General features: G+C 35.6%; 1 protein-coding gene across 1 annotated transcript in view; it reads left to right on the top strand.

The window, feature by feature from the left end:
- dnajb14 (DnaJ heat shock protein family (Hsp40) member B14) overlaps positions 1-21,303 on the top strand; it is an 88,446-nt gene that overhangs the window by 33,069 nt on the left and 34,074 nt on the right. Inside the window, exon 2 of the mRNA XM_026267368.1 lies at positions 9,181-9,373. Within this exon, the coding sequence (XP_026123153.1) occupies positions 9,181-9,373 (193 nt within the window). The remainder of the gene's footprint in view (positions 1-9,180; positions 9,374-21,303) is intronic.

The following is a 21,303-nucleotide window of genomic DNA, read 5'->3' as shown; positions in this document are numbered from 1 at the left end:
TAACGTCATGATCACTGCCACTAGATATAAAGAAAATGTTGATTTTTCACTCTGTGCTATTCAATGACAAATAAAATAAAATATAAATTAAATGGTAAAAAATATATGTGTTGTTATTGTTATACACTGCTGCTCGTAGACTAGCTCCAGTGCTCATTGCTGCGATGCTAAATGATAGCAACTCACCAGGACACTTCACCAACTCTCCACTCATTCTCCTCGGACCATGCATTTAATAAGCTTTGACGGACATCAGTTCTTGGCAATTCCTCATTTGCCCTCTCACGTCTGGCTGGTTCAAAATTACACGGCTGCTGGCCATCATACATGTTGGCTCTTGCCACCTCTTCCTCATCCCAGTCAGTCGCTATAAGTTAGTTCTGATGCTGCGTTCCAGGTAGGTTTTTAAGCTCGTAATCACTCTTTCATACCATGACTAACGACTTTGTACCGTTCTAGGTAAGTTACGCCAAACTTTCTGAGCGCAAGGAATTGTAGCTAGATTATTTAACTTATTGCAACGTTACATTGACCTAAAATCATTTTTTCAACGTGTACGCATAAACACTGTGTCCTTAGGCAGTACCATCATTGTTTAGCGTGCTGTGTGACCTCGGAACTCAGAGTATCGATCTAGTACGAGTTCACTGGTGGGAAGTCACGGGTTTGACTGACGTTCGAGTGCACTTTCACGGGTTTAAGGTTGGAAAAACACGGGTTACAGGTTGCCTGGAATGAGGCATCATACTAGGCTGAGGCTACTTTTCCTCCACTTCTCCCCAATGTGATGTCATCACCGAGTTGCGTAAAAAAAACGTTAATACCAAAAACTTAAAAAACTGGTCTTTAAGACCATTTTTGAGACATTTTAAAAATGATATACATATCTTTAGTGATTTATGTACCCATTAATCGAAAGTGGTGGTTAGCCTGCAACATGACCTTTAAGCAAGCGTTAAGCAGAAATTTTGATTATCTGGCCATGTGGAAAAGCTGATTGTGCGTACGCTTCAACATCTTTGCTGTTACCAAGTAAGCAGCATTCAAAGGAGAATATAATGGTGTTTTACTCAATACTGAAGTACAGAACTAACATTACATCTAAGGAAGACATATATTGCTTTTGGTTGTTTAGTTTCCGTAACTTTGTGTCATGGTTTGTGCGTCGCTGTGCTGTAATAAGGCAGTGCTGTGTGGTAGCACGTCAATAATTTCTTCAGTTTAAATTTTCAGAATTAATATACCTAGATTGTTTTTAACTCATTTTTTTATGTTAATATAAATTGGTTGCATATTGTTCAAATTAATCATGGTATTGATATCTTTGTGGGACTGTCGACTTTATAGATCAGTGGTAATGGAAATCAATTATAAAGAAAATGCAGTGCATTGGATTCTTTTTGACCCCATTTGCTTGCCTGTATATAGTTTGCATAATCATCAATAAAATGTATTCTGAGATCTGAGGTCTTATATCAAAGTATTAATTGATTTAGGAGCATTACTCGTCATTGGGGAATCCTGGAGTGTGACATGAGGGGATCCCCAGTATTACAGCAGAGGCACAAGCCATGACACAAAGTTGCGGAAACTAAACAACCGAAAGCAATATGTCTTCCTTAGATTTAATGTTAGTTCTGTAATTCAGGGTTGGGTAAAACACCATTATAATCTCCTTTGAATGCTGCTTACTTGGTAACCGCAAAGATTTTAAAATAAACATATGCACAATCAGCTTTTCCACATGCCACGATAATCAAACTACTTCTTAGCGTTTGCTTAATTTCTGCAGATCACCTGTTGCTTTGGCCTTATTTAACAGCCGCTTCCACCACCTGCTGGTGAGCGACTGACAGCAGATGAAGATCATGCCTCTGTGCTTTACTGCTATTCCAGCAGCTCCCGGGTGTGAAAGGGCGAATTATCTGCCGAATTTTTACCACTGAATTTGTGGAAGCGAATTTGGAAAGTGAAATAAAATGGGCCAAAATGTGTCTGTCGAATATTATACATCTTATTTTTAACTGATTTAATATTTTGGAAGTGAATTCTGGAACGTGAATATGAATTATTGATTTTTCAGACCCACTTTATATTAAGTGGCCTTAACTACTATGTACTTACATTTTAATTAATAATTTAGTACAATGTACTTGTGTACATACATGTTTTTACATTGTACTTATATTTTTAAAAAAAACTACATGTAATTACATCTGTATTTAATTTCTGTAATTACATTTATAATTACACTGTTGACCCATACTTTACACCTTAACCCACCCTTAAACTTACCCATACCTCCAACCCTCTCCCTAACCTTACCCCTATCCCACCTCAATAGCAGCAAAAGTGTTTTACAATACAATATGAACACAATAAGTACATTGTACTTATTTTTATGTAAGTACATAGTAGTTAAGGCCACCTAATATAAAGTGGGACCGATTTTTCAATTATGAAAAAGTGTGTGAAATATTTTGGAACGTGAATATGAATTATTGATTTTTCAATTATGAAAAAGTTTGTGAAATATTTTTAATTGAATTATTCACAGCTTAAACGAACAACTATATTAAATTTCAGGACCTAAATATGCAAGCCCTGGAAATACAAGGCATTAAAATGCAAGTACTGTTAATTCAATGCATTATTTTTTCAGATAGTACTATTCAGCATGCTTTTTTGTTTCAAAGACATAAGTCATTATTTTACTTCCATATGCAACAAGATGATTTAAAAAAAACAGTACTGTTATTACCTTAATGCTGGAAAGACTAGCCCATTATGCATCTAACCATCCACTCAGCTTTAAGAGTAAAGCTTGGCGAGTCGATCAACGAGCATTGCTGCAGGTTGATTTTTGGCAGATGTGCCATGCTTGAGTTCGCGCGGTCGTCTTCATTTCGTCGGGTGATACGTCTCTCTCACTCGCAGCAGAGTCTGTGAGCAGCAACAACTTCCGCTTCACGCGCATTGATACCAGAAACACGCTCCGCCTTCACTCTGTGAATAAAGTATTTCAGTATGTTTGAAATGTTATGTTCATAACATAGCATATAAAATAATAATAATAATTAAAATAAAATAACAGGAGTTTCAAAGTGGCTTAAGCTATTTTGTGTAAACTTTTTTTCCCTATATCACATGCCAAACAAAGTGATGCAGCTTCAATGTATGCTGTTTGACTTTACTGAATCAGATTGAGGCGAATACAACTTATTGATTATGAGACCAACATTTAGCAAGGCAGGAAAACATTCATTCTAACGGAAGGAAGAAGTATTTCATTGAGCTAATGCTGTTAGAGAGAGAGAGAGAGAGAAACTAAAGAATAAACACATATTTTTTACAAGAATAAACATGATAATATATTAATTAATAAAAATAATTTAAGCAATTAAAACCTTTTTTTAAACTTGAATTTAAATACTATTAAACTAACTTTAAATTCTCAAGGAGTTTATAAGTAAAAAAAAGTTCTAAATGAACTTGTGTTAACAATATAATTAGAACTAACAATATAATTAGATTTTTTAAAATGAACAATTTCTGTATAAAATGGGACAGCAAGTGCAAGTCGCATATAATTTACATATTACGTCAGCAATAGTGTTGTCACGATACCAAAATTATTGTTTCGATACCGATACCTAGTCAAGAATTGCGATTTCGATACTTTTTTGATAATTTTCCTGAAAAGGGAAAATACACTCAAATATCATTGATGTGCTTTATTTTAAAACCGGGACAACATTCTAATCATATAACACACTAATAAATGAACATATGAACAGCAGATATATTAAACATTTGAACAAAATATAAAATATCAAAATAAAAAAAAATAAAAATAGATCAATGACATTCAAGGTAAAGAATAAATTTAGCAACATTATCTCAGCTATCATAAGAAACGAGAGAAATACATTTATCTTATTCTGAATTTATGAACTTATATAAAAATATGAACAGCGATTATATTAAACAATGTTTCTGAACTCAGAAGATTAAATGTCAAAAGATAAATAATATCAATTTATGCAATGGCATTCCATTAAAAAAAATAATAAAATAAAATTTAGCAGCGATATCTCAGATATTGTAACTTATTCTGTCAGTTGTGCAACCTTTTCTTTCAGAGGAGAAAACTCAGCCAGTGAGCTTTAATAAGTGTAATCTTTAGTGAGCGTCATCTTTTTCTACCAGTCGTGGACCGGCGGCCACAGTATCACTTGTGCTCGCACATAAAGCCTAGTGATGCACGGGTTGTGTTTTTTTTTTTTTTTTCAACCCGCAGGTCCCGCTTTTATGAAATTATTTGGCCCGCCCCAGCCTGCAAATAAAGTAAAAAAAAATTACCGACCCCGACCCGTGCATCGGGGACATCACGGAAGATACGTTGCTACTAGACTCATATTTCTTGTTCACTGAAGTTCCTCCCTCACCAGCAGCGCGCGAGCTCGGCGCTATTAGCAGCGCATGCACAGCTCGTGAACAGCTCTGTGAACTGTTTCATCCTGTCAAAGTTACTCAAGATTTAACCGAGCATGTGATTTGTTGAATGTATAAGAATGCGTGTATAAGGAGAAAAAACACAGACGTCCATAGGGAGGCACTGGAAGCGTGCGTTGCACACACCAACATGAAATACGTCTCTTACTAATCTGGAACGCGTCATTATTTGAAGTATCGATACTAATAAATTTAGGAATCGTGACATTTTTAATTTCTGAGAATCGCGATACTCTTGAAGTATCGGTCCACCGTGCAATACTAGTCAGCAATACAAACCAACCTGATTTATAATATTATAGCCTAACTATTATGATATATAATCTATTACATTCATTGAAATAAACAATTCTACTCCCCATAAATAAAACACCTGATGCTGTCGGGAGCTGACCAATTTTGTGAGAGTCAGCTTGAAAGGAGTAACACAAAGAAGTTGCGATTGTAACGCCTGTGTTACACTTTCCGCATGAGCAATCCGGATGCGTACACGGCCAGCGTGGACGCAGACTTCTTCAATTTATACTTCCGAAAGCGCACGCTGACGATCCGCTCTGCAATTGCCCATAATTATTGCACATCTGACTGTCTTTATATTCTTTTATTGACGGATTGCACAGTTTCGAGTAGCAATGAGCTTCTTCACTCTGCCTGCACATGTGCAATTTTGCTTTTGAAGCCCACTGACCACGCGCACCTGTCCGGGTGGTCATTTGCTCAGAGCCTCGGCACACACTCTCCAATGACGATTTTTACGTCATGCCTTTCTAGCGGTTTGACAGGGGCTTTAAGATGCAGGCTTGCATGACCTGAAAATTTGCGTTCACAAATGTAGCCTATTTTGATCCAAATATGGAAAGCACTTTTGAATTTAATAATATGAGGGTCTCTCCAGAGATGTTTTGCCACATTTCTTCAATTAAGGATTGATACGTAGTGTATGGTGTTTCTATTTGCCTGAACAACTTCAAGTGAGTTGCGGGGCAAAAAAAACGAAAATCCAGCACTCCTTCAATACTGATACTGCAACTATTCACAGTTTGTACATGTTCATTCGCTGGCATTTTTTGAATTTCTTTTTTTTCTCCCTTAAAAAACTAATTTGTCCATTCTGATGCACAATTTTACCTTAAGGCAATTTACCCAATGGCTGTTGATGACTATTTGAATTTAATTCTGCCAAAGTGCACACTTGTATGTCTTCGTTAAATGCTTATGCCAGTAGGTCTTCTCATGTCTGAAAATAATATATGAAGAAAAAAAATTCACATAAAAACATTAGGATATAGCTTATATTTCTTATAACTTGCTTACTCCTATATATATATATATATATATATATATATATACACATATATATATATATATATATATATATATAAATATATATATATATATATATATATATATACATATATAAATATTTTCCGGACTATAAGTCCTATAACTTTTTTTCATAGTTTGGCAGGTCCTGCGACTTATAGGCAGGTGCGACTTATTTATCAAAATTAATTTGACTTGAACCAAGAGAAATGAACTAAGAAACATGAACCAAGAGAAAACATTACCAAAAGGAGATATTTTATTTAACAAAAAAACACTTTTTAAAAACTATAATGAACAAATTGTTTGACTACAACAAATATTGTCCAGGATTTGTGATATCACAAATATGGACGAATGGGTTGAGAATTGGTTGAGCTGCACTAGAGAAGGCAACCAGTGTGATATATATGTAGTTGACCATGAAGGCTGGAAGAGAAAAACAAAACTCCTTATATTCATGTGTGAAGAATTATTAGGCATTTTTTTCTATACTGATAAAATGAGCCAAAAAAAAAAAGAGGTTTAACTCTAAAATGTGTTACTAAAGTTATATATATTATTCTGTGAATGTGATTTCAAAGTCTAGATTATTAGGATTTACCCTTTAACTGCCGTATCCCTTAAAACCTGACTGCCAGAGGGCTATTGTGAATGCATGTGCCCGCTGGGCACAGTTTACCTGATGCCACCGGTGTGGCGTTGCACTGATGGCTTGAGCCCGCCATCGCTGCTTGCAGCTATATTATCTGTTTTGTAGTTCTCTAGGAGGTTCAAAGTTAAAGGTCAGAACCTGAGTTTTTTTGTATATTTAATTTATATTAAATATCTCCCCCTTTGAGAGGACCCAGTTACAGACTGCATGTAGCCTTGGAGTTAGTTGTTCTCTGGGCTCTTATGAGCTTTTAGTCTACTTATTGCTGCGTTAATTTTTTTATTATTTTTTTTTCCTTTAATAGATTGCTGTTTTCTTGTTCAGTCACTTTTGGTAGGTTCAGTGAGTCTAAGAATTTTTCCATCAGATTGCCATTATCCAACTTTGGCTGTGAGTATAGGTCTGTATAATAAATTTCAAAGCTCTCTTGTATTTTTCCTATGTCCTATGTTTTTGGATGTTTAATCTTATAAACTGCTTTGTCAGATTTTTGTTTTCTTAATTTAAATGCCAGCCATTTTGTAAGATCTACCCCATCTCATAATATCCTTGCTTTATATATAACAGCATTTTCTGAGTTTCTTCAGTATAAATTGTAAATTATATTGTCTAATGAGTTTTATGCTGCCTTTGTAACTTAAGATTGATCTGTAACTTTTCAAGTTTCTCTTTTCTTTGTTTTTTGTTGTTGTTTTTTTTTAACAAGGTGGTGTAGGCGATTACTTTCCTCCTTAATACTGCTTTATAAGCATCCCACATAATGGATGGAGTAAATTCTCCATTGTCATTGTCCTTAAAATACAAATACATTTTAGTTCTTAGTTATTCTTTAATTTGAGGATCATTTAATATACTTAAATTGAGTCTCCAGTAGGGCTGGGCGATATATTAAAAAAAAATATATATCTCGATATTGTCAAAATGTTTACGATATTCGATATATATCTCGATATGTTTGCATTTGCATTTAATTAATAAAAAAACATGATTTTCTTTTGCCCATAAAAAAAAAAAAAACACAAAAAAACAATTTAGATTAAACAGCTTATTTAAGCAGTTAAAAAAATTTAGACCAAGAGATCACTTACTGCTTTTTATTAAATAAATACATGTAGGCCTATATGTAACGGAAGCAGTGCAAATTAAGTACAGAAAGTGCATTTTGTCAACTTTTTAGTGGATGCAATTCACAATTTACACTATGCAACTGGGATAAGTATTTTATTAAAAAAAATTTAACAAGTTTTTAAGCTAAGAACACAAGTCTGTCAACTGTCTGCGTTTTTAAGAGAAGCTCTGTGGCATGAAACTGTTCCTACTGACATTAAAAACCCTCTTAGATGGGGAGCTAGTTGCTGAAGCACATAGCTATTTCTTATATATAAATATATATAAATGAATACCAAAGACTTTTGCATTCTCTCTGTCTATATTATGGAAACTGGTAAACATATCAGTGAAATTCCCCAATAGTAATTCCAATTGGCCATATGTTTCTCTATTCAAACATCAGCGGTCGAGTAAGTGCATTTATTTTGTGATCACAAATGCAAACAATACAGTTGAGATCTCACGACAGAACACAGACCGGCTCAACGACGCTTTCATTAGATCGCTCGATTCCAGCTTGTTAGTGTTTTCAGATTATCGTCTGCGGCTCTTCCGCAATGAGGAGTGAGCACGTGCACATGGTTGCCAGATTGCTTAAAATAAGCAAACACCGGGCAGAAAATGTATCCTTGTAACAGTGGAGCTCTGATTCGGTGATTTAAACTCTTGTTATCTGGCAACCGCTATCATTAAGCTCTCGTAGTAGAGGGGCGTAGCGGAGTTACAGGTTCCTTTTTTGGACATTCGGCGCGTTCTTTTGGGAAAGTATGCTTGAATTTGAAATATTCGATATTCCCGATATATTCAAATTTTACATCGTCGTCAAAATTATTCAGATTCTTTCGCTAATATTCGATATATCGCATAGCTCTAGTCTCCAGATTGTTGATTTAGGTTTATTGTTAGTGTAGATGGATAAAAGTACAGGAGAGTGGTTCTGATGTCATCATTTCAATTAATTGTTTTTAAAATACCCAGTAGCTCCCAGGTAGTGCATATGTTAATAATAGTGACCAGTAAGCCATCAATTATCCCCTTGACCAATAAGTATCGACCTTCTTTATCTATCTTTTCAGATAGGTGCTCATAGCGGGTTTAGTGGGAAATTAGGATTGCCACCCCCCTTCGATATCCTAACTGGTAAAATGCGGAGAATACATGCTTATATGGGCATCTCTTTCATTTTTTGTGCTCCTCGTCCAATAAGTTTGTCTCCTGTAGCAGGGCTACATGAGCCTTTTCCTTTGTCAATTTAGACAATATTTTGGTTCTCTTTTGTGGATTTACCACCCGATTTACATTAAAGGAGAAGATGTTCAATAATTGATTAGTGTCTGTCATTATTCTGTGAAATATGGTAGGTCATTTTCAGGGGAATTTTTACTTTACAAATGACAGACATGGCCAATTCAATTGGAATTAAGATCAAAGACAACCTCCTCAATTATTACAAATGATACTAATCCCGTGCGAATATTTGAAAATGAAAATGTATGGAAACATGAATTTATTTAAATACTAAGAAGTGAAAAAATGTGGATTCATATCTACTATAAGTGTATTTAGTTAATTGTGTTTTTCATTGACAGTATTGTTGGAAGCCTTGCTGAGGAATGGTACTTCGACCGGGAACAGCACTGCATTTTGTAGGAAGGCATCAAATGAAACTGACCCCAGATCCCAAACCCGACATGAGACACAGAAACAGGACTCAGCAGCTGCAGACTTAACAAAAGGATTTACCAAGGAGCAAGCAGAAGGAGTACAGAGGCAAGTGATCTTGTGCATAAATTATTGGTGCCCAAGCACAGAAAGTACGATGATGGTACCTAATATTTTCCCAATGATTGTTATTTTCTTTTATTTTTTCAAGGTTTTGGGGCATTAGGGACCTTTAACTGCCTTAGGGACCTTAAAGCAGTTTAAAGCAAAGTCATTATTCTGTCATTATTTACTCAGTCACATTGTCCCAAACCTGTATTAATTTATTTCTTCTGCTCAACACAAAAGAAGATATTTTGAAAAATGTGGGTAATTTGGTTTGTGCCGATAGACGATAGAATCATGTATCGACATAAGCAGATGTCTCTGTCGATAGTCAAGACGATATTAGGCTCATTCTCCTATTAATGTATTAAATAATAATAATAACTATTATATATATATATATATATATATATATATATATATATATATATATATATATATATATATTAGGGCTGTCAAATGATAAAAAATTTTAATCAAATTAATCAGAATTTTCAGTGGATTAATCATGATTAATCACTATTTGCAACTACACCTGAATCCTAACCATTTTTTTTTTCTGAAATGCATACCAAAAGATAAATAACAGGACACAGATACATAATTTTCATGTATTGTTTCATCATGTGGTTCTTTTTTTCTGAATTTCAAAATAACATTTACTTAGATCAAATTTCCCTGAGCACTATATCAAACCATGCCCTTTAACTACAGATAGTGTAAGAGTTTTAGGTGAACCAGTGGTTAAATATAGCCACATATACCACAATCTCTGCCACAATACTTCACGCCACAAGGCTTCAAGTGCCAGTAAAACCAAGTAAAAATGCATATGCTTTTCCAAACAGCTGTAATTTTCGCTGCATTGCATGTAGGAGTTCTGCGCATGCACAGTGTGAAACACAGGACGCTATAACACAGTGAGCCTCAAATCTGGCTCGCGAGATCCACTTTCCTGCGAAGTTTAGCTCTAACTCTAATCAAACACGCATGAGTTTGCTAATCAGTGTCTTTAGGATCATTAGTAAATCACAGGCAGGTGTGTTTAATTGGAGTCTGAGCTAAACTCTGCAAGAAACTGGATCTCGCGAGCCAGATTTGAGGATCACTGCTATAACAGGAAGAAGAAGCTCCAGCGTATCAACTACCAAAGTCGTCTCTGTTTATCGAGCTTGGCATGAATGTATTTGAGAGTAACTGGGGTAAAACCTTAAGCTTCTTCTGTGTTTTCGTTGCGGCGCTCGCCGCTGTTTTTTACTATCTTGAGAATTCAGAGATCGACGAGACTTTCCTGTAGTGATGTGTCGTTCTTGAACGATTCGTTCATTTTGAACGAATCTTTAATGTGACTCGGGAAGAACGAGTCGTCTCGGGGAGTGATTCGTTCAGTCGCGCATGCGCATTATTCTATGGGTTCTGTTCTAGTAGTAGTAATTCACCTGTCAGTCAATGCAGTCTTGAGGCGGAAAGAGAATTGATTAGTTCATAGTTCGGGTCTATCGGGTTTTTGACTCGTTCCTTGATCACGTGACAGCCCAATACGTTAAACCCAATGCAGCATGAGCCGGAAAGAGAATTGATTAGTTCATAGTTCGGGTCTATCGGGTTTTTGACTCGTTCCTCAATCCCGTGACAGCCCAATACGTTTAACCCAATGCAATATGAGCCGGAAAGAGAATTGATTAGTTCATCTCATGAGTCTTCGGGTTGAGTCGTTCTTAATCACGTGACAGACCCATACGCTAAAACCATAGACACTGACAGTAAAAGAATGCAGAGAATTGAATAGTTCATCTTTCGGTTCTTCGGGTTTTACGTTCTTTTGTACTGTGATGTGACAACATTGGCTAGATTAATTAGTTCATTTACAACTTTCCTTACAAAATGGGTGCGTAGTACTTATTTATTATTAGTATTATTTACTCTTACAGTAAAGTGATGCATTTCTGGTTTCAAATTGTTGTTTTTAATTTCTGTCATGGTGGTACTTTTCCATAACACTGAATGTGGAAATAAAGAGTTGGTTATGCTTAAAATGTTGATCTTTTTTCTGTCTGTTTGTTTGTTTTTGTTTAGTTGTGCAGTTATTAAATCAGATTGTCTGTTTAAACCATACTTTTGTAACATATGACACTTTATAAACATTAAAAACACTGTACATACTTTTGAATAGTTGTTTATTGTTTATTACAGAAAAGCTTTGTAACAAAAAGGACAACTATTCCAAAATAAATTAAAATAATAAAAATGTAAATAATTAAAAATTAAATTAAATTTAAAAGATAATAAAGCCACAGGGTCTAATAACCTTAACAAATGAACTTTAAAAGTACAATATAAAAAAAGAAAAACTAAATATTACACAACAAGTTATTCCCAAAATAATTTTAAACCATTTGAATAAAAAATAAATGAAAATTAAGAGATACTAAAGCTACGGAGCCTTATAACAATAACAAATTACCTTTTAAAATCACAACAACAAAAATATTGCACAACAAGCTAGTCTTTTTCTAAATAAATAAAAATAAATAAGCTTTAAAATAATTAACTATATTTTAAGTTAATTTAAACTATATTTGAAGTTAATTTAAATCTATATTTGTGGCTATATTTTTAGGACTTGCTTTAAGGCATGTTTACATTATTAAAAAAAAAAACAAGCTTGGATGGGCTGAGTCTGTGAGTTCTTCTATCTGAGATAATCTGCCCAGTTTTAGAAAAAAAAATTCAGATGGCACGGATGTGGCCACAATGCAAAGTTTTGTCTTTGTGACTTCAGAAAGGCTTGTGTATACTGGTGAACATCTCCTCCACCAGGCCAGAGGGTCTGATGTGCGGGGTAAGAGTGGCTCTGCAAGGTTGGCCATCATAGCATCTGAGGTCTTAGAAGAGGTAGCAGAAGGCCTCAAGCTTGCTACCCTCTCGTCAAAGTCTTCCCAAAACATGGCCCCTGCACTGGCAGTGCACCAGGATCTGAAACTCCTCACTCTGAGCTAGTTTAAAACTGTTAAAGCTGAAGTTATCATAACCTTAATGTCTTTAACATTTGTCTTTAACATTAATAATTCAAATTCAAAATGTTATTTGCTTTTAATGTATGTCATTATGTCCTTTTTTGAGCAATCTTCTTATACATATATTACACCAATATGTCAAGTCTGCCTAGGAAAAGCAATTATTATACCAGCAAACTCAAAATTGGAGTAAAAATGAACAAACTAGTCTATAAATACTTTTTATTGTAAGCTTGGATTATTATATTATTATATAGCCTAGTGTTTATTTACCGATAGACAGTCAAGAAGACAAATTAATCAAAATTGTATTTATAACAGGGTTTTATTTATTTATAAAATAATAACAAACCACAGATCCTCAACAAACAGTAACAAAAACACAGTGACAGAAATGTCAGAAATAGCGCATGGGGCTGTCACGTTATTAAGGAACGACTCAAACTCGACCCGAAAGACTCATGAGATGAACTAATCAATTCTCTTTCCTGCTCAAGACTGCTTTAGTTTTGCGTATGGGGCTGTCACGTGATTAAGGAATGAGTCAAACTTGACCCGAAAGACTCATGCGATGAACTAATCAATTCTCTTTCCGGCTCGAGACTGCGTTAGTTTTGCGTATGGGGCTGTCACGTGATTAAGGAACGAGTCAAACTCGACCCGAGACCCGAAAGACTCATGAGATGAACTAATCAATTCTCTTTCCGGCTCGAGACCGCGTTGGTTTCGCGTATGGGGCTGTCACGTGATTAAGGAACGAGTCAAACTCGACCCGAAAGACTCATGAGATGAACTAATCAATTCTCTTTCCGGCTCAAGACCGCGTTAGTTTTGCGTATGGGGCTGTCACGTGATTAAGGAACGAGTCAAACTCGACCCGAAAGACTCATGAGATGAACTAATCAATTCTCTTTCCGGCTCAAGACCGCGTTAGTTTTGCTAACGTCAAGGAATGACTTAAACCCGAAGACTTCTTGTCAGATAAGAGGTGAGATGAGCTAATCACAGACTGAAGACCCAGGTAAAGAATGAGTATTTTTTCTTTATCTCATAGCATTTTAGTTTTGTATTGTTTGTAGTGTGATCAACGTTTGCGTAAGTACTAGATGTGTTGGGGAGGTAGCACTTAATATTTTAATAACATTTTGCTAAAATGAACGATATGAACGAAATGACTCGAAAAAAGATTCGTTCATTTTGCTGAACGAGACTCAAAAGTCCGAGTCGGTAAAATGATCCGAACTTCCCATCACTACTTTCCTGACCTGCATAATTTGTCACACTGTGCATGCGTGAAATGCGTTAAAAAATTTGACGTAATTAACGACAAACAACTAATTAACGTTGTTAACGCGCTATTTTTGACAGCCCTAATATATATATATCTATCTATATATATATATATATATATATATATATATATATATATATATATATAGATATATATAGATAGATAGATAGATATATATTAGATGTATATATTAGGCAGCCTTTTATAATTCGGCTATCAAACTGCCCGGCTATTTCACTTCAGCACTGCATTTCGTGAAAGAGGATAGTCGCTGAAGAAGTTGTAACGCTTTGACTCTGATAACTCGTTAAATCCATGAAATGAAAGAGATAGAAAATGAGGAGTTGGTGTCCCACACATTTAATGTCTGGTACACGGCAACATGCTCTTCTCATGCATGAGAGATTAACCCTTTCTTGGTGTTACAAATAAAGTAAAGACAAAATAACAAGGCGGCGGAGTGAACTTATCATCCATAGTGGGAATCATATTTTTTTCCTAAATTTCTTTTTATATATATTTTTCTAGACACGCAATAAACAATGAGAAATAGATAAGTTCAGTCTTCAAAAAAAACGGAGCAAACGGAAAGAGCGATCTATATTATAGCTTCATAAATTAAGCATACAGACAGTAGAAAGACAAAACATTTTGATGAAAATGCACCATATACAATTAATTATGTACATTAACAAAGATTCGTGTGAATATAATGTAATTTAAAAACTGTGAATGGCCCTTTGTGGCAGGGCAGGGTTTCTGTCAGCTACATTTAACCCTTTCGAGTCGATTAACGCATATATGTGTTTTGAGTCACTTTCTCCTGATAACCCCGAAAAGAACTTAAATTACACTCTCAGTTTTAATCGTACAGATAAGAGCAATACATCAATCGAATCTGTAAAGGGTCTAGTTTTTTTTTTTGATACAGACATAATAACAAAAAACCTTTGTGCACTTATAAATGCATTTCACATATTATCATAGCCAAGTTTGTGCTGATTACAGTTATATTAGACTTTACCCATTTAGATATTTATAAGAAACTGAAAAAAGCACAAATATCAGGGCATGACAAAACTTCTCCAGGCCCCAAAAATACCCTTAGACTCCAGAGGGTTAAATCTGGGTCTGAAGTTTCTTGCTCTTTTCAGCGTGCATCATCACATGTCTAAACCATGTACTGTAAAAAAAATTAACAAATGGACGTAGTGTCCGTGACGTCACCAGTAGACTCCTGAAGTGCGTTTTTGAAGCTTACTGTGCATTCACACCACCGGCTGTTGCCACTCTGCTCACAATGCTGCAGAAAGATTTGTAAGCGCTCAGACGCTCTGACGTAGATCAAATGCTTATTTTGTATTTAAAGCGGCCGCAAAGCAAACAAGCTTGTTGATCTCATGTAGACTAACCAAAAGGAGGGTAATGTTATAAGTTAACCTCATTAAATACTGTTGTGGACGAAGTATTAAAATCCTTTACCTAATAATGTATAAAGCACTGTAAAAATACTCTGATGCAAGTAAAAGTCTTGCATTGAAAATGCTACTTAAGTAAATATAATCCAGTATAAACATTACTTAATGTAAGTATAATCAGGGAAATTTGTTTAAAAGTAAACTGGGACTACAGTACTATTATTTATTATATCATTAGATTATTATTCCTATAACGTTACTGCACATCAGCAACTCACCAGTAAAATGAACAATCTCAGACACCTTGGTCCACGTATCACTTTTAATTATTATTTTTTTTTTTATGTCCCTGTATGCAAACAGGGACACATCATAGATTATTGCAAACCCGGAACAGCAATAATCAACCTGTCCCCCATTGTGCTTGGGAACTAATTAGTGATGGCTGATTCGTGAACAAATCGCTCAATTTAACCGGTTCTTCTTAGTGAACCGGATGAACCAGTTCACCAAATCGAACTGAATCGTTTGGAATGGTTCACGTCTCCAATAAGCATTAATCCACAAATTACTTAAACTGTTAACTTTTTTAACGTGACTGACACTCCCTCTGAGTCCGAATAAACCAATATCCCAGAGTAATTCATTTACTCAAACAGTACACTGACTGAACTGCTGGGAAGACCAAACTGAAGATGAACGCCGAGCCGAGCCAAATAATGAACGAACACGCCCACTGCTGGAGCAGTTCTCGTTCTCGAGTCAAGAACCGGTTGCTTCGGTTTTCGGATCACCAGTACACTCAACTGAGAGTCGTTTCTGTCGGACACGTCCGAATTGAAAACCGATGAGCTGTTCTCGTTCTCGAGTCAAGAACCGGTTGCTTCGGTTTTCGGATCACCAGTACACTCAACAGAGTCGTTTCTGTCGGACGCGTCCGTATTGAGAACCGATGAGCTGATTCTCGTTCTCGAGTCATGAACCGGTTGCTTCGGTTTTTGGATCACCAGTACACTCAACCGAGAATCATTTCTGTCGGACGCGTCCGATTTGAAGTATTTTGTTAAACATCTGAAGTTGTGATAAAATAACTATATATATATATATATATATAAATAAATATATATATATATATATATATATATATATATATATATATATATATTTTAGATGAATGTTTCCAATCTGTATATTGTATATAATGTATAGGCTAAATGGGTTTTCAGGGAAGTTGGACAATAGTTAAGACTCTAAAGACTCTTGTGTTTAATAGGAATAAGGGATGATTTATGAAATATCTGTACTGTATTTATAGTTAATGATGACACATTCACAAATTGAGTTTGTAGTAAACAGAACATGGACACGAGTAGAGCAAGAACCGGTTGCATCGGTTTTTCGGATAATCAGTACACTGAACCGAAAACCTTTTCTTTCGGACACGTCCGATTCTAAAACCGAGGAGCTGATTATACTGCGCATGCGCGATTCAGCATGAAGCCAACTGACTCACAGCATGTCTGAACCGAAGTGATTCTTTTGGTGATTGAGTCTGATTCTGTGCTAATGTTATGAGCGCGGGTAATCTGAGGGCTTGGATGAAGGGAAATCTGGCAAAATGGATTATGTTTAGTAAGTGGGTCATGGTTTCTCCGCTGATGACACCTAATTTACTTTATATCTTCAAGACTTAAATCCTCATATGCACATTATTGCTGTTACTGTATTTGGGTGTTGTTGCAAAACTCAAATGTAAACCTTTCATGATTATGAGGTTTTTAACTGAATAAAGTTATGATTACTGACTTTATATATTTGAATGTTTGATAGACATGACGCCATTATGTAGTGCGTAAAAGAAACGCTGAACCGTTTTTTTCAACCGGTTTATTGAATTGAACCGTCCGAAAGAACCGGTTTGCGGAAAAGAATCGAACTTCCCATCACTAGAACTAATGTGGTCAGAGCTGCGTTCTCTGTAATCCTTTCAAGTGGTGGAATTCTACGTTCCGATTGGTTGCTGCCCAACCTTGTCATAGCTCATTACCATAAAGTTGCCCTGATTTCAACTCTCCTCGATGCTCTCAACGGCCAGGTCGTGTCGAGCAGCGGCGAGGAGCGGCACGGCGTGACTTGGTCGTTGAGAGCGTCGAGGAGAGTTGAAATCAGGCTTACATTGAAAATGAATGACTTCCGGCCACTTTGAGGCTCTCGACGCCGGCGGTGTGAACGCACAGTTAAAGTGTGCAGAGTGAGCCTTCGCCATCTTGGAATTACAGTTTTAGTCACTTCCTTGTTGGCTTCAGGAGAGAAAGCAGGAGATTAGTGCTCGGTCTAAAACCACTAGAGGCCGCTCTCACACAGTGTAATGAAAACAGACCTTTCTTAGCCACTACAGCAATGGACGGAAACTAGATCAACATGGATTTTTGCCATTACCCCAATTGTTCCAGCAATCAACTATCAGTGCCATAGTAAATGTTGAAATTACCACAGTCTAATAGCAAGTGTAATTTATTAAAATCATAAAACTTAAACCTTTCCACATCAATTTAATAAAAGTTTAACTTGTCTATGAAATGTTTTTTTCACACCATATTTTTTATTGTTACCAAATTCTGTGTTTTAGCATGTCTAATTATTTGAATGCATAAAACAACTCAAATAATTTTTTTCTTAAAGAAGCCTTTTTCCCCCTCAAAAATTCTGTGTGTATGTTTAATTTTTATTGTTATCAAGTCAAGGCATGAAATATACATTTAATTTCTTTTAATTACTGAAAATTAAGTTTTAAAATTAACTTTTTTGGCAAATAAAGGGGATTTACTGTTAAAATTAAAACATGGAAGAAATGTTGTGTGATTATTCCTTACAAAATAATTTGTTTCATTTTAGTAGTAGGAGTAGGCTATGTACATTCTACTAAAAATAGACTTCAAAACAAACCAGACTTTTTTGATGGGTTGCCATGAATACCTTTACAATGTTGTCACAATACCAAAATTATCGCTTCGATACCGATACCTAGTCAAGAATTGCAATTTCAATACTTTTTTTTCCTGAAAGGGGAAAATACACTCTCAAATATCATTGCTATGCTTTATTTTAAAACAGGGACAACATTCTAATCATATAACATGAACATATGAACAGCATATATGTTAAACATTTGAACAAAATATGAAATATCAAAATATTAAAAATAATTTAGAGCAATGACATTCAAGGTAAAGAAAGAATAAATTTAGCAGCATTGTCTCAGTTATCATAAAAAACAATAGTAATAAATTTATCTTGATTCTGAACTTTGAATAGAAATATGAACAGCGATTATATTAAACAATGTTTCTGAACTCAGAAGATTAAATGTTAAAAGATAAATATCAATTTAAGCAATGGCATTCAAGTAAAAAAAAAAAAAAGCAAATAAAATTTAGCAGCAATATTTCAGATATTGTTACTTATTCTGTCAGTTGTGCAACCTTTTCTTTCAGAGGAGAAAACTCAGCCAGTGAGCTTTAATAAGTGTAATCTTTTTCTGACAGTTGTGGACCGGCGGCCAAAGTATCACTTAGCCTAGTGATGCGCGGGTCCGTTTTTTTTCCAACCCGCAGGTCCCGCTTTTATGAAATGATTTGGCCCGCCCCAGCCCGCAAATAAAGTAAAATTTCTTTACCCACCCCGACCCGCGCATCAGGGACATCACGGAAGATATGTTGCTACTTAGACCTTCGTATTGTAACCTTATCAAAGAACCTAATAAAATCTGAAAATATATATTCCAAATATTTAAAATAGGCTATATGAAATTGCACTAGTGATCATTCGTCCGTGAACTAATCTTTTAGGTGAATGAATCGTTCTCGTTCACGTAACCCACTGACTTATATTTCTCGTTCACTAAAGTTCCTCCCTCCACAGCAGCTCGCGCGAGCGCAGCGCTATAGCAGCGCATGCGCAGCTCGTGAACAGCTCTGTGAAAGGTTTCATCCTGTCAAAGAGTTACTCAAGATGTGACGGAGCATGTGATTTGTTGAATGTAGTGAACGAATCCGCCCTTCACTGAACGAGATCGAGAGATCTTCTCATTCGTGAATGAGTTTAATGAACTGATACATCTCGTTTATGAACGAAATGAATGAGTATACAGGGTCAGTGAGCCAAGCATGTAAATCTCGATCAGCAATCGGCAGATACAAAGTGCAGTTATAGGTGCTGTGCAGATACGCTCGTTTTCATATTTGGCATACAGAACATAACTCCACGTTTAATCCCAGATTAATGTGAATATTATATATGAACTGTCTGACCAAACAATGTTAATTATGCAAGAAAACCATGTGCTTTGTTCATCTGAACAACTTATTTAAACTATTTAATGCGATTATGCACACATTTAAGTAAAGTCAAATCAGTTTAGTAAAGCCACTAATGCAGCCATCTCGCTTTAGTGCTTTTTTGCTGCTTGCGTGAGGAGATAAAACAGACGTCCATAGGGAGGCACTAGAAGCAGGCGTTGCACACACCAACATAAAATACTTATCTTACAAATCTGGAACGCAGTCATTCTTTGAAGTATCGATACTAATAAATTTAGGAGTCGTGACGTTGCTCATTTTCCTATTAATTTATTAGATTAGAAAAATAACTATCAGAAACGGTTCTTGACTCGTGAACGAGTCAGTCTATTGTTCATTATTTGGCTCGGCTCGGTGTTCATCTTCAGTTCTCTCTTCACAGCAGTTCAGTCAGTGTACTGTTTGAGTACATGAATTACTCCGGGATATTGGTCTGTTTTAACTCAGAGGGAGTGTCAGCCACATTAAAAAGTTAACCGCTTAAGTCATCTGTGGATTAATGCTTATTGGAGATGCGAACAGTTTCAAATGATTCAGTTCGATTTGGTGAACTGGTTCAAAAAGATCTGGTTACATCAAATGATTCATTCGCGAACCGGATATCACAAACTGCTTTGTTTTTAACTCTCTCTCACAACAGACATGGAAGAGAAGACAATGCTGAATAAAGTCATAGTTTTTGCTATTTTTGGACCAAAATGTATTTTCAATGCTTCAAAAAATTCTAAATGACCCTCTGATGTCACATGGATTACTTTTATGATGATTTTCTTACCTTTCTGGACATGGACAGTAGACGTACACACAGCTTCAATGGAGGGTCTGAGAGCTCTCCGACTAAATCTAAAATATCTTAAATGGAGGTCTCACGGGTTTGGAACGACATGAGAGTGAGATATTAATTACATAATTATGATTTTTGGGTGAACAATCACTTTAAAGTACTATCTAAAAGCAAGCAAGTTGGTTAAACGAATATCAAAAAAAAAAAACCTATGAATTTAAGCTTTAAAATTGCTCTTAAGTTATTTGCATTTTTAAAACACAGATTTATAGCACGCCAAGCAAACATAAGCACATAAATTTAAAAGAAGTTAAAAGAAGAAAATACATCTTTGAGACGAAAACACACAAGCTTATCTTATACGGTTACATTTGTTTAAAAAAAATTATTTATACACTTATAACTTAAATAACCTTATTCAAAACTCAAAGGCACCCACACAACTGTACAAAATGAACATATTATAAACAAATAAAGAAAACTCAATATCCTTAACAATAATTAAATCTCTTTATTTAATATGATATAAAACATTGCTTACCTAAGTCATGATACTGTCTGGAAAAAAAAAACCACCGAATGACTAAAAGACTTCTCGAAGACGAAGCAGGAGAGGTTGAACTGACCAGTTTGGAGCCACCTAAGCAGCTGTACAGAAGCACATATTATGAACAAATACCATTCAGACCTTACGGTTAATTATTCTCATAGCCTGCATAGAACATTACCTGCCAGAGCGATTGCACTGTAGAGAGAAAAAAAAAACCTTGCGCTCGTCTGACACTTCTCATGCAACTCGAAGACGAAGCAGGAACACTGAACTGACCAGTTTGAAACCATCCAACCAGCTGTACAGAAGCACATATTGTGAACAAATACATTCAGACCCTACTGTTAATTATTCTCACAGCCTGCATATAACATTAAGTTAACTTACCTGCCAGAACGATTGCACTGTCGAGGAAAAAAAAAAACTCGCGCTCGTCTGACACTTCTCATGCACCTCGAAGACGAAGTATGAAAACTGAAATGACCAGTTTGGAGCCACCTAAGCAGCTGTACAGA

This window comes from Carassius auratus, chromosome 1 (assembly GCF_003368295.1).
Source record: "Carassius auratus strain Wakin chromosome 1, ASM336829v1, whole genome shotgun sequence".
NCBI lineage: Eukaryota > Metazoa > Chordata > Actinopteri > Cypriniformes > Cyprinidae > Carassius > Carassius auratus.
Note: the sequence above shows the minus strand (reverse complement) of the source record. Positions and strands in the feature narration are given on the sequence as shown.